This window comes from Branchiostoma floridae, chromosome 1 (genome assembly GCF_000003815.2).
Source record: "Branchiostoma floridae strain S238N-H82 chromosome 1, Bfl_VNyyK, whole genome shotgun sequence".
Classification (NCBI taxonomy): domain Eukaryota; kingdom Metazoa; phylum Chordata; class Leptocardii; order Amphioxiformes; family Branchiostomatidae; genus Branchiostoma; species Branchiostoma floridae.
Genome location: NC_049979.1, coordinates 14,013,635 through 14,027,121, shown reverse-complemented (window position 1 = coordinate 14,027,121; position 13,487 = coordinate 14,013,635). Strand labels below are relative to the sequence as shown.

The window sequence follows — 13,487 nt, the reverse complement described above, 5'->3', positions numbered from 1 at the left end:
AAGTCCAAACTATTTCCTATGGTATCTGCTCTTCCCGACATTTTTTTTACACAGTTAAGATTAAAGTGGTTGTTGTGGAAACCACAAGCAGCACAATGGTTACAGGTAGTTTTGTGATGGGCAATTTAATGTGATGAGAGACGAGTTGTGAACAACGTAGTCCTATTACATGATTATAATCGCACAGAAGTATAGCAAACAGCTCAAGTTGCCACAGCTGTGTTTTCATCTCTTGCAATTGATTCTGTTTGGTATTTTGTGCTTGATGAGCTCATGGCTCAGGAACTCTGTTTTATTGAAGGAGCCTTAGGCACGATCTACACACAGTTTTTCCCGATATCGGCGAGCCTACAACCTCTCGCCGACAGCTTTTTTTCATAGTCTAGATGGAACTACTATATCGCCATTACGATATCAGGAAAATTTCTCCCGAAAGGTCCGGACCATCCGTACGATACCTTACCGATAGCTTAGCAGGGGTCCCTGACAGCTTCGCACGCGTGTAGATGCTTCCCGACTTCGGGAAGGCTCATTAGCATATAACGCCATTTGGAAAATCGTGCTATATGTTTATGACTGCAAGCGCCATGGGTGTCCGGCCCCCTACGTTCTAGATCCCTCCCGACATCTCCACAGATATCGGTAAAACCTGTGTGTAGATTGGGCCTTAATCTTATGAAATGGTAGGAAAGAAAAATACTGCATCTCTGGGAAGAAAGAGTTTTATGATTTTCTAACATGGGATGGCAATGTTTTGACCCTTTCACTGTTAATAGTGTTAATAATACTTCTAGACATAGATGTCCTTTTCTAAGGGAAGTTCTGCATCTTACGTAACATTACGAGGTTGCAGTAAAAAGTCATAGATATCCCTTAATCAACTGACGTAGCCAAAATAATTTGTAATTTGGTATGAACTTGACGTGATATATGTCTGTTTTTCAGCACATGTTGCTATTGATTTATTTTCAATTTGAGGTATTGATATATATTATGGACAATTTTGGGATTTTCATGGCACATTTTGTGGCCTTACACTAAAGTATTTGTTGTTTGTGTCATGTAATGAACCCTATGTTTATTGTGGGAAGCAGAGGGAACAAAACTTGCTGTCACATTGCCTGACCCCAAGCAGTTTTTGCAGAGTCCCAGCTGGCTCCTAGAGTTTGTATCTGGCCCAATCTCATTCATTATCACCAAGGTGTAAAAGATAGGTCCTCTGACGCACTGTACCAGATGTAAGGACAAAAACGCTTGCTTGTCGCTAGACATTACGACATTGTGGCATTTAGCTCTTAATGAAGTTGACGCACATTCCATCAACTTCAGTTTTTCTTTCTGGGTGAACTTTCTGGCTGCATTGCAGCACATTCCCAGCAGCGTGGTCCAGTCGGCACCTTCTCCCTTTGCCTTGCATTTCTATTTGGCATTTGAAAAATGTTTCCATTTCCCAAAATGATGCCATTGCTGAGACCCAAGCTACCTGTACTTGGGTGTGCATCTCTGGCCCTTTTTGGTTGTAAAGCATGGGTAGGTACCAATTGCTTTGTAACATACTGTAAGAAAGAGTAATCACTTGTCAAGACTTGTTTCCAATTTCAGGTTGATACCCATCATGATGACCAAGCAAATATGCAGCTTGGGGTGTATGCATATACATATACATTGTGTATGTGCCCCAATATTGCCATAACCTTAACTCTTGCCCTATCCTAAATTTATAGTTTGCATGTGGGGAAGTCCAGTGCCACTACAATTTTATGGATGAGATGCTTTTAGAGTATTAGACACCATGTAACTATCCTTTTTTTCTGTAAGTGAGTGGTCACCTTTTTGTCTCCAACAGTGAAGTTGGGCTGTTTGATACTGACATTGACAAGGAAGTACTCCCCAAGCATAAATCACTATTTTTTAAGATCAATATCCTTTTTCCATATCTTGGATATTTGTTATTGATTGTGTTATCTCAGCAGGCGCCACAAAGTCAGATCTAGAAGTTTACATTTCTACTATTAGCAGAAGTTCAGTAGGAAAAGTTGTTCTTTAGCAACATGCTGTAGAGAACAAAGTAGGAACATCAGAGTGGTTACATGTATGGCCATGAAGGAGGCATGATGCGTTGGTATGTGACCTTGCCTGTTGCTCCCTCCCCACAGCTGACAATCAGATGTAAGGACATCACCTCCATCACCAAGGAGAAAACTGCCAAAGTCATACCCAACGCCATCCAGATCTGCACAGAAAACGAGAAGGTAGGGGTCATATTGCATTATTGCTTAGGTGTTTAGAAATTACTAGAAATGCTAAACCTTAGAATTTCCCATGTAAGATTTTGATTTCCAAATGTTCTTCAAGCAAAATTCTAATTACCTTGCATATTGAAGCCTTTGGAACAAAGAATAGAGTTTTTTTGTAAGTAAGAGTTTTTTACATAAAATTTTACTGGCATCTGATGCATCCTATTCAAAAACATTTATATAGCTGTTGCCCTTTTAAAAGTATTTGGTTGGATGCCTGCCTATGTATTAGTCAAGTAGTTGTGACCTGGCTACAGTAATTCTAAGTGTCAGAATAAACAGTTAACTACCGTGCTGAGTAAAGCTGATGTGCAGATGTCTGGTTTTCAGCATTTCCTGACATCCTTCACCCAACGAGACAGTGTCTACATGATGATCTTCAGGATTTGGCAGAATGCCTTACTGGAAAAGGTCAGTACGTCTGTCACAGTTGACATTCAGAGATATATGCTTTCATTTCTGATATTGACAGAACACTAGAAGTGTAACACAACAATACAGGATGTTTGTGACTAGGACATGTTAAAAATGTAGCCATCCCAGGTATTTGACTACGTGAAAGTCTTTTTTCTGCATGGCACATCAGTAGAGAAATGTAATTTCATGTGTGAAAATTTGCTCTGACGAGCGGAAGGATATCTGAGAACTTTCTACATTGTATAATGCTGCCTTATTGTAATAATGTAATATGACTTATGTAATGGTGCACCCTGTCCTCTTCCTCACTCTCCAACCTTTGTTCTGCTGCTTGGCAATGGGCATAGTCTCAAAGTCATATTTAGCAAAACTGCATCAATAGGGTGTGGGTAAAATACATGTTTATTGTGAAAACTTGCACACATTTGGTGAGACTATCCATCAGACAACACACGTACATGCAATAGACAGCACTAAAGATGATAACAACTCAAATCTATCCTCCTGTTGGCATCTATCTGCCTTGTAATTCAAATCCTTTAGTGTGAAAATGATGACTAACATCTTGAGTGAACGAGATAGTATGGGTAAGAACCTGAGTTTTTATTTGTGTTCCCATTGGTCATCCTCAGCCACTCAGCCCCTCCGAACTGTGGCAGTACTTCAAACTGACCAATGGGGAGATGGACTTCAGTAGTGAGGAGGAGGACTCAGCAACAGACAGTAAGAGCACAGGTAACTAGTCGAGCCTCCCACATTCACCTGTCCTCTCTGTCTCTTACACAGCCACTCAGTCCCTCTGAACTCTGGCAGTATGTTCACCAGAGTTACGGTGAGGAGCTAGGCTTAACTAGCGATGATGAGGATTACATCTGCCCTTCTGCAGCAGAAAATGAGAATGACATCGTGGAAGAATCAGTCGCTGATGTCAAGGATGACAATGATGATGCCACAGGTCGGAATTAGACAACTGTTTTGGTGCAAAATTTGGTGAAGGACTATTTTTGTATCCGTAGCCTTTCACTTTTATACACTGCCAAAAAAATATAAATCAACGGTAAGGGGAATCACAAGATGGCCAGGTAAGAAGAAGAAAATAATTTTTTTCACACTTGGAGCTATGGAACTATTTATTATCACTTACATACAGCATGAATGTATCCAGAACTGGCTTGATACATCCCATATTGGCATCATATGATATGGTCTATTGATGGAGGTTGTAATTGCATGAATTTTCTTTCTTTGACTATTGTAAGTGTGATGACTGATATGTCACACGTTTCCTTTGGTAACCCCTTTACCTCAATGTTTATTCGTATTCATTTGACTGTATATACAGCCAAGGTTGTCCAACTAGCTGTAAGCCATTATCAAGGGCTAACATTGGTAGAGAACTCCAAGATCACTGGTTACAACATGGCTACATATAAGAGGCTGTTATTAAGTTTAACACATTCTGTACAATAAAAGTGATGAAAATTTGACTCGTCTGTCTTCTCTAACAGAGGACTTGAATGCAAAGAAAGGGGAGGGCAGCACTGGGAGCAGGACTCCACAGAGAGCGGCCAGCCCCATCCCCAGCCCTGCCAGCAGTGAGCCCTCACGCCTCAGCTCTGTGGACTCACCTATGGTTAGTCATAGACCTGCTCCTCCTAGCAGAGACAGAGCGAATTGCAGTACCTCAAACTAGGTTGATCCTTCATAGTCACACTGCAGGAACAAACCCTTTGAGAGCTGATATAAGATTGCATCCCTATTTCATTGGGTTGGATGCACTGTCCAATGTGTAACCTGGGGCTAGTATCAGACCTGTTTTATTTATGGCACCTGCATGTAATGTATTACATCCCCCGGAGCAGAAAGGGTACTTAGCTGACTACAGATAGGATAAAATGGGGTGCCTGTGGGACCATAACAGTTTCCTATATACAATGTACATGTAGGTAGCACTCAGGGTCTCATATTTTCATCACATTTACTTGTTTTAGTTGCATTTTTACAAGTATTCATATGTACTTGTAATAGCAATCAAATTTTAAAATTTTCATTAAGGATCCTAATTACCCAAGCTGAAAATTTAGAATTGAAAAAGGTCCCAAATTTGGATATAGCCTTAAAGCTTGGCATTTGTAAAATTTTAACTACAGTTTTGTACATAGATTATTTTGTATTTTCCCCAATCACCATTTGATTGCCACCCAAGTAAAAAAAAAACAGCATTAGATACTAAAAATAGTAATAGGTTGCATGTTGGATACTGTACTGCCAGCACTTCCTATTGAATAATGTATGAACTTTATATTGTTATTTTTGTGCTTCTTTGTATAGCATGTGTGCTTTGGTGAAAAAAGGCTCTTTTATGTTCCACTGTCCACACAACCTTTGGTACACTACACACCTTTATGTACTGTGTATGTTTTTCAATATGGATCCCCCCTCTACTTTAACATCTGTCAGCACTGTTAATCAATCACATATAATAAATGGAAGACCTCATCATTATGGAGTGGGATGTTGACTAAGTCCAGTCAAAATATGATCTCCAAGCAGGACTTGTTTTGGCTTTTTTTCAATGTCTTTTTGGTGGGACAGTTATCTATTATCTATTAGCCATTTTGTTTCACCTTTCTGTGACATTGTCTCCCCTTTGCCATCATTTTTTTTTCTAATCCTACAACTTATGGAATGTACTACAAAAATGATTGAAGTAGAAGTACCATGACAAGTCCTTGATGTTTCCCTGATAACTGTAGTGCTAGATATCTGTAATTGTCATCAGTGTTTTTGCTCTTATCACCTCTAGATTGCATTTGACTTTTGGATGTAATCAATGTGTCATCTCCAATGTGTACACGCCCACCTTTCCCCGAAGGGCAACATTAGTACCATTCCATGTTTCTCAAACTAAACAAGGTAAACCAAATATGTGGTCTTCTGATTCAGAAATGTTATTGAAAATTTTAAAACACAATGATGTAGTCAGTGTGTATACGCTGAACTGTAGATAGTCCATGTAGACTTCTATTTTAGCCTTCTTGTTGTAGGTTTGAACCAGCAGTGCTTATTGATAGGTATTGTATTGTATAGTTTTAAGGTTTATGGGGGCTGCATAAAATGTTTTCAGCGCCAATCTTTCCTGATGTTTTTGGTTCAAGTTGATAACATCTTTCTGCATTGTTAATCTGTACCAGTCCTATAGTACCTGTCCCTCCCAGAATCATTTCATGTGTGTGGTTATGATCATGTTGACAACTCTCATCTCTGGGCCATCCGCCAATCACAATATAAGGTCAGGGTATTCAAATATTCATAATAGACCCCATGTTCTGGTCTCCCAATGGACCCGTCAGAGCTGTCTAGATATGCCAACCCCATTTCTCTTTACCTTAATGACAAGGTCGAGCACTCAATATGCAAGGCAATGGCTTCCTCAGCTACGTGAAACCGGAGATCTTGGTACTGTTTTCATGTTTTCTCTTCATGATTATTACGATTGACGTTTGACAGATCCATCAAGTTCTTCTGTTAATTGGACTTGCCTGCATATGTATCAATTACATGAATTAAGAATAGTGAGGAAGTTATTTTGATCAGTTAATAATGTAGTGTGCCTGAGGTTAAGATGCTGTATGTTTATTGCTGTTCCTCAGAGGAAGAATGTGCTGCTGTGATTTGTGGCCCCAGCCATGTAGTACCTAATTGTTGAGACAGGATCGATCCCCTGGCAGAGGGGACAATATATGATGTCATCTGCATATGAATGGAAAATTCCCGTGCCATTGTTCGATATATCAGGGTCAGCGTTTCAGCTGGTTGGGTGGAGCAGAGCCAAGAGGATGAGTGAGAATGTTGGCAGTGACAAGTTGTGCTTGTCTTAAGGCTTGAGGAGTTAGCTCTTGTCAGGTTCAGAATGGAAATTTCCTTGGCATCGTTTAAGAACCACTGCAGTCTTTTCTCAGTCATGGACATGGACAAGGTTGTAGAGGTATTGTGGAATCACCTGTGCATGCATTAACCTTTCTGTTCACATGCAGCAGTTAATATTGTAGTTAGAATTCATCACTGAAGTTAGAATTTTTATTCTATTTATCTGTGATTTGTTGTCTCTAGTAGTTGTGATGGTTATCTATACAAAGTACTTTGTGATTAATGTTATGGTATAGTGCTGTGGTCACTAATCACCCTAAGCAAGAGTACATGTACATGTACCTTCCAAATCTACCAGTGGCTTGAGTGAAGTAGGTATGGGTCAAATATGCGTTTTGGAAAGAATACTGAAACTTCCATCTTTCGATATGATATACACTGTCTATACAGTGGAAAAGATTTTGAAAAAAAATTCTTATACTGTTCCAGAACACATATCCTTTGTTCCATAACATTGCATTGTTAACATATCCAGGTAACCAGATTTATTCAGTTCACTTCTGACCACCGGTCTTCTGGGTGCAGAAAACAGATTATGGTATTTCATTTTCTGATTACAGCAGAAAGCCTACAGAGTCTCTGTGGAAATATCTATGTAATGTATGTCATTAGGATCAATGCCAGGAATTTGCATTGATCCGTCATCTTCCTACTTTTACTTGGGCTGGTTGCAACCAAGTTAAGTTGATCAAATTTTCTGATAACACAACAAACAAAAATGACATTTGGTTCCCAGAGTGCCATTTCAGAATGATGTCACTTTTAAGAAGTCGGTCTAATGTACAAAATTTTGCCTGAAGACAAAATAGCACTTAATGTAAGTGACAGTACTGGGGTTTGATTACCCTGTACGTGACATGCCTGCCATTTTTTGTCATCAACAGTCATGCAATATTTGTCATGTAAGGTTAGATCAGGGTGTCAAGTCCTGATGGTAACATCTGAGCTCACAACACTCCCCTCTTGTAACCATTACTCGGTTGATTTATAGATATTGATTGGTGATGACAACAGGAATATCTGTGTCACATAACTCTCTGCTTGATTTAAAAGGTCATCTCCTCTTTGCAGAGCCATGTACATGATTGTATATTTGTAAATATGTGACAGATACAACAGTTACTGTTTATCTGTGCCATAACATGCTTGCATTACTTAGTAAGGTTGTCTGTTTTTCATTTATCTTTTTTGATTGCTGGAATTTGTCATCTGTTGTATGGATGCTGAAATTTTGATTGCTGCCCTGAATCAGCATTGTAGAGGACGATATCATTATTGAGAAGATGAAGGATATTTACTTATATCCACAGTCATTCCTCATTCACCCGTCCCTGCTGGTGCCTCAGCACATGCTCGTCCATCTGGGCCTGCCCCTCACTACTTCTCAGGTTTATTCCTGTGTTCAGTTTGATAGCAATGCCATATTTTGTGATATTGGTTTTCTATTTCTAGGCAATGTGATGAATTAACAATATGGTATTTAGTAGTCCAGAAGTGTAATACATGTAGGCCATACCAAATAGTTTCTGTTTATTCTTTTTTCCTTTCTCTTCCAATCCTTACAAAATTGTGCCATTCATATCACTTCTTAACCTATATAATATATGTACATGTTTTTCCTCTTTCCCAGAGTGATGATCCTCCCAGTTTGCCGATTGGTCGTTCCTCACCCCCCACCCCACAGAGCACCTCCGAGCAGGCCGATATTTCTCAGGCAGACACCATAGCTGATGAAACCCTCCCTCAGGACTCCATGAAGGACGACTACATATCAACCGAGGAGAGCGATACATCTGAGACAGAGGATGACGATATTGGTAGGTACTCTGCAGGTAAAAACACCGCGGTGGCCAATTTTACCCCTCTGCCGGCTGAAGTCCTTCCCCAGCTTATGTTACTGTTTTATGCCACCGGAGGAATCTGCTTGGAGATTACTCTGCAGGGGTCTAGATCTGTGCCAACATTTAAACCTGAGGGTGCAATATATATATTAATATTGCCTAATTGTTTGACTTGAGCCAGCATACACTTCATAATCTGTGAACCTCAAGTTCTAGCCTGTAATGAGATGAAAAAGGATTTCAGGCCTTTCTATGATTTTTAGTTAAGGCCATACCAATTTAATTTGTTGGTTCTCGGATTTTTTCCTAAAAAAATTGAAGCGACAGGGCGAAAAAAAAAAAAAAAAAAAAAACTTGCAACAAGTCTGTGTTCAGGTCCAGGCTGGTTAGTCCAGACCTGAACTCATGCCATGGTATACGTGTGATAGAAATAGTTAATCAGTTAAAATTACATGCAAAATTGCATGTTGGCATAAATTTGTACAATATACATCAAATTATGTACAGTTGCTACAGTAAACAGAAATGTTCACAAAACATCTCAAATAGACCAATATAGTATTTTTACAGAGATGCAACGACAACAACAAACATTATTTAAGTTTGCCTCTAGAAATAAAATACCATTGCTGGAAGACTTATTTGCTCTCTGAGTTGATAAGAATCTGTCTATCCAAGGCTCTAATTACATTTCATGGTCAACTGGTGCAAATTGGAAAAAAAATTACAAATACTTCCACTCCCCCCAAAATACATGAACAAGCCAAAGTACTGAACTACATGTTGCATAAAACCATAGGTTTATTCTCTCTTTTTGTTACATGTAAAATTATTTGTTGACAAAAAATTAAGATGCAGTTTGATTAAACTTCCTTAGAAAAACCTAATGTTACATGCAAATCACTGAAATCAGCACTGAAATGGTACTACTATCTAGCCAAATCTGCAGTTCTAGTACAAACAGCGTGGGGGCGCTTTTTTGACTTACAGGCCAAAAGATGGCCAAAACAAAGATGGCCGCCCGAGATTTTCCGACTTCATTTTCATCTCCATTTGGAAGACTTTGAGCATTTCAGGCGTATCAAAACATGTTGGCTATGGAGGTACAAGAGTGAAAAAGTCTTGGTGATTTATTGAGTTGTTTGTTTGGGTGCCGATTTCAGTGTTTCAATTGAAAATTTGCATGTGAAAGTGTGTGTGAGAGAGAGCACATGCTCAGCCGAACTTCTGGTTCTGCTACGTTATGTCATGCCCATGTGCATCTCATTTACGATGATTTATTTGTTCCTAAATATACTTTGCAACAAAAAAGATATGAATCAATTGGTAGCAAAGGACTTGGGGGTGAGAAAAAGTAAATGCACTGGTACTTTCCAGACGTTCTGTTTCTCTAACGGAACCAAAGTTTTGCAGCACGATTACTGAATGGAATTTTTTTTTTTTTTTGAAATTGGGAAAATTAGAAGCGGCGATTCCGAGAACCAACGAATTAAATTGGTGTAGCCTAATGTAGATTACAGTCATAATTACTGAGACCGGATTTGAAATTCAAGCCTTTCGATGTATGATTTTCAGTTACAGTCATGATTCCTGAGACCAGTGTTGTTCAACTGCAAGGTCTTAGTCTGCTCTTGATCCTCATGGATTTACTTCTTGTCTGAAGATGAAAAGTCTAGCAACCAATCAGTGAGATTGTGCAGCCTAACTACGCGCAGTGATGCATGTTTTGTCTGATTGCCTCTGAGACGCTTGTACTTGAGGATGACTCATGGAATAACCTTCCACGTCGACCTTCATCATAGACGTCCTTGGCATCCTGAAGGTCAAACATATGAATATATGAAATTCAATATGTTTGACATAAGGCAGTTAGTTTGCTTGAACTTCTATAATGTAATTTTGTCCATGGATGGCTATACAAATTACAAGCACATACTTCATCAGGATGCAGACTTTCCTTACGGATGACAAATGTGTTGTGCCAATAGTTAATATAATCTTTGGCAAAGAAATGGTTACTGCTACACTTATTTTACACAGCTTTGCTCATTTGAAAACAAGCATTTCCTGATAACATCCACTGCACCTGAGGGACCCTTAAAAGCATCATCTGTCAAAATGTGCTGTAAAACTGGCACGATTCCTTTGATGAGTACATGGAATTGTCGAATCGAAAAGATATAGAAAGACTAGACGTCCTTTTCAGTCACGTAATACAAAGATGTAGATATTCTTAAATGTGGTTGTTAATTTTGAAGATTGTGAGCATAGCTCCTAATGGTGGATGTATGCTTGCTAAGGCCACCCCTGGCCAGTTCATTTTGTTATCAACTTGGTTCTATAATTTGAAAAAAAAGTTAGATGCTGAACTACATGTAAATGATTGACGTGAGTCTTTGCTGTAGTTCACACAATTTTAAGGGGAGGTGACTACAACCAGTTTCAACTTTTCCACCCATCCCTCTGTTTTCATGTTCTAAATGTTTATCAATATTAAGTTGAAATATCTGAGAATGAAGCACATAGATTGGTGTGGCCTCTACATTAGTCATGTCATCAAACATTGATCTTGGTGATGTGCCCTACCCAGGAGAGGTGGTTTGCCCTTATAATGACCTTGTGGGCAGGAAGTGCATCAATGAGGTTTACAACATTCCTGTGGACAAGCTGTACGAGATGCTCTTCAGTCAAGAGTCCGACTTCTTCCATGAGTTCCATGCCTCCAGAAAAACATTCGGTATGCAAACTTCTCTACATGTCAGAAGCTTTATTTGAGGAATATTTTGTATATTTGCTGCATGTTTTCTATGCATAATCTTCACACTCATACAGTCTGTATTTTCTATTACTCTATATGGTTGCTTATATTTCCTGTGTCAAATTTGTACATTATGCATCCCCAGACATGGTGATTGAACCTTGGCAGGATAGAGAAGATGGGGACCAAACCAGACAGCTGACATACACCCTCACTCTCAACGCTTCCTTTGGACCAAAAACATCTGCTTCTACAGAAACACAGGTACATGTTATGGGCTGGGACTTTTCTGACTATAGTATAGCATACTACTTCACATGGCCATGGGATTTCATGCCCTTGTTTTAATTATGCCCTACCTATATACATGTAATTGTTTGAATTTGGTAATGTGCATTGATTTTGGGCTGAGCAAGAAAGACTAAGCTTTAATTTCAAAGCCAAGGAAGACCTTTTGCAGTAATTGAATAAGAAGATTATTGTGACACTACATGTAATTGTCACTAAATCTGTCTGACATCACTATTACATAAGACCATTTTTGCACATCCCTGTAACATGCTTGCATTCTTAAGTCTTAAAATTTTATTTGAAGGACTTTATTCCTTCACTCTAGTAAGCATGTGAATTTTTCCGACCAGATCTCTCACGACAGTAAACCTGGGCTGTTCTATGTGGTGGACTGTGAAATCGTCAATGGTGGGATTCCATATGGGGAGAACTTTTACGTCCTGAACAGATACTGCCTTAACAGAGTAACTAGCTATCAAAGCAGACTCAGGTAAGGAGAGTGCAGTTCTAAAAAGTGTTGTTAGTTGACTTGTGCCCTCTCTGTACATCTTTGGCCTAAGAACCTTGAGTTGTGCTTCATGGAGTATGCTGCTATGTCAGCAACAATAATGGAAGATATACATTTTGGCTTACAATACATTCTGTTTTATTGATATCATGTGATTTACATCTACAGTACTTCTCTTTTTAATATTTAATGTTTCAACTTCAACTTTAACCCTATCCAGACTGGGCTTTTTGGGCCTTCCCTGGCCTGGGGGGGGCTCATTCGACCCCCCCTTCGTATTTTCAAAATGGCTTACTGTACGATCACCAAATTTGCAGGGAAGGTTGTGCTCATCGAGTTTTATAATTCCTGAAATTTTTATATCATTATGACGTAATATGAAGTAATTATGACGTCATTGATTGATATTTTTGGCTAAAACGGGGAATTCCCATAATACCTAAATATCTCACTCAAAAAGTTACCAATAAAGGTTTCTTATTAATATTTAAGTGTTATAAGACTTCTGTTGTCAAAAGCCGATGTAACGTCGTCAAAATGACGTCATAGAATGATGTCATCTGTAGTTTAGCTATCCGCCATCTTGGATTATCTACCTTAAATTTTTCAAGATACATTTTTTTCAACATATAATGCTAAAACCCCTTGAAAATGGATTAAAAACATTCAAATGAATGTTTTCTGTAAGAAAATACCAAGTAGTGATGAAATTTGAGTGAAAATAAGCTTGTTATACTTTTCATCATGATATTGTCGGCCATCTTGGATTTTGACCAACTATGTCATCTCATTAGCATAATTTATGAATATTTAATTATAAATGTTCAACTAAGATGTCTTAGATATTAAAGATATATGAAAAGATGTTTAGTTTAGCAAGAAAATCTTAAAATCCCATTGTTTAAACCAAAATTAGTGATTTTTGTAAAATTTGCCTTTCAGAAACCCGTTGCCATGGCAACACGAAAAATCATAAACTTCCCCAATTTTTTAAAAATTGTTGCCAACAATATTTCAGGAAAACTCACCAAGTTTGGTTGTTCTAGCACAAGTCGTTTGGGAGCTATAGGGGGTCAAAGTTGCCGCGGGCACTTTAAGCCCACCCACCCCAGTCTGGATAGGGTTAAATGTTAATAACCTCCAAGAAAAAGATGAAGATTTTATTTGAGGTGGCCCATGTTCAGTTTTCAACAGCTGCAGCTTCAGTGTTGAAAACCCAGATTTTTTTAAACAGTTCATGGTGAATTTTTTCTTTTGGAGAATTATGGAGCACTGAGGCTCACTGTTGATACTCAGTATTAAAATATGACACAATTTTTCCCCTCTTATCCCAGGGTAAGCAGTGAAATCAAGTACAGGAAAACTGTTTTGGGGGCTTGGTTCAGAATATCATAAAAAAAGAATGCTGGTTCATGGAATTCTGGAAAAACTTTAAGCATTTAGGT

The 13,487-nt window shown here is 38.7% G+C and overlaps 1 protein-coding gene across 1 annotated transcript in view; it reads left to right on the top strand.

Moving 5' to 3' along the window:
* LOC118415446 (protein Aster-B-like) overlaps positions 1 to 13,487 on the top strand; it is a 61,702-nt gene that overhangs the window by 41,406 nt on the left and 6,809 nt on the right. The window contains 11 exon segments of the mRNA XM_035820088.1: positions 2,157 to 2,252; positions 2,628 to 2,708; positions 3,347 to 3,449; positions 3,601 to 3,669; positions 4,223 to 4,347; positions 8,275 to 8,461; positions 11,076 to 11,222; positions 11,389 to 11,507; positions 11,885 to 12,024; positions 13,377 to 13,410; positions 13,413 to 13,485. Coding sequence (XP_035675981.1) covers positions 2,157 to 2,252; positions 2,628 to 2,708; positions 3,347 to 3,449; positions 3,601 to 3,669; positions 4,223 to 4,347; positions 8,275 to 8,461; positions 11,076 to 11,222; positions 11,389 to 11,507; positions 11,885 to 12,024; positions 13,377 to 13,410; positions 13,413 to 13,485 — 1,174 coding nt within the window.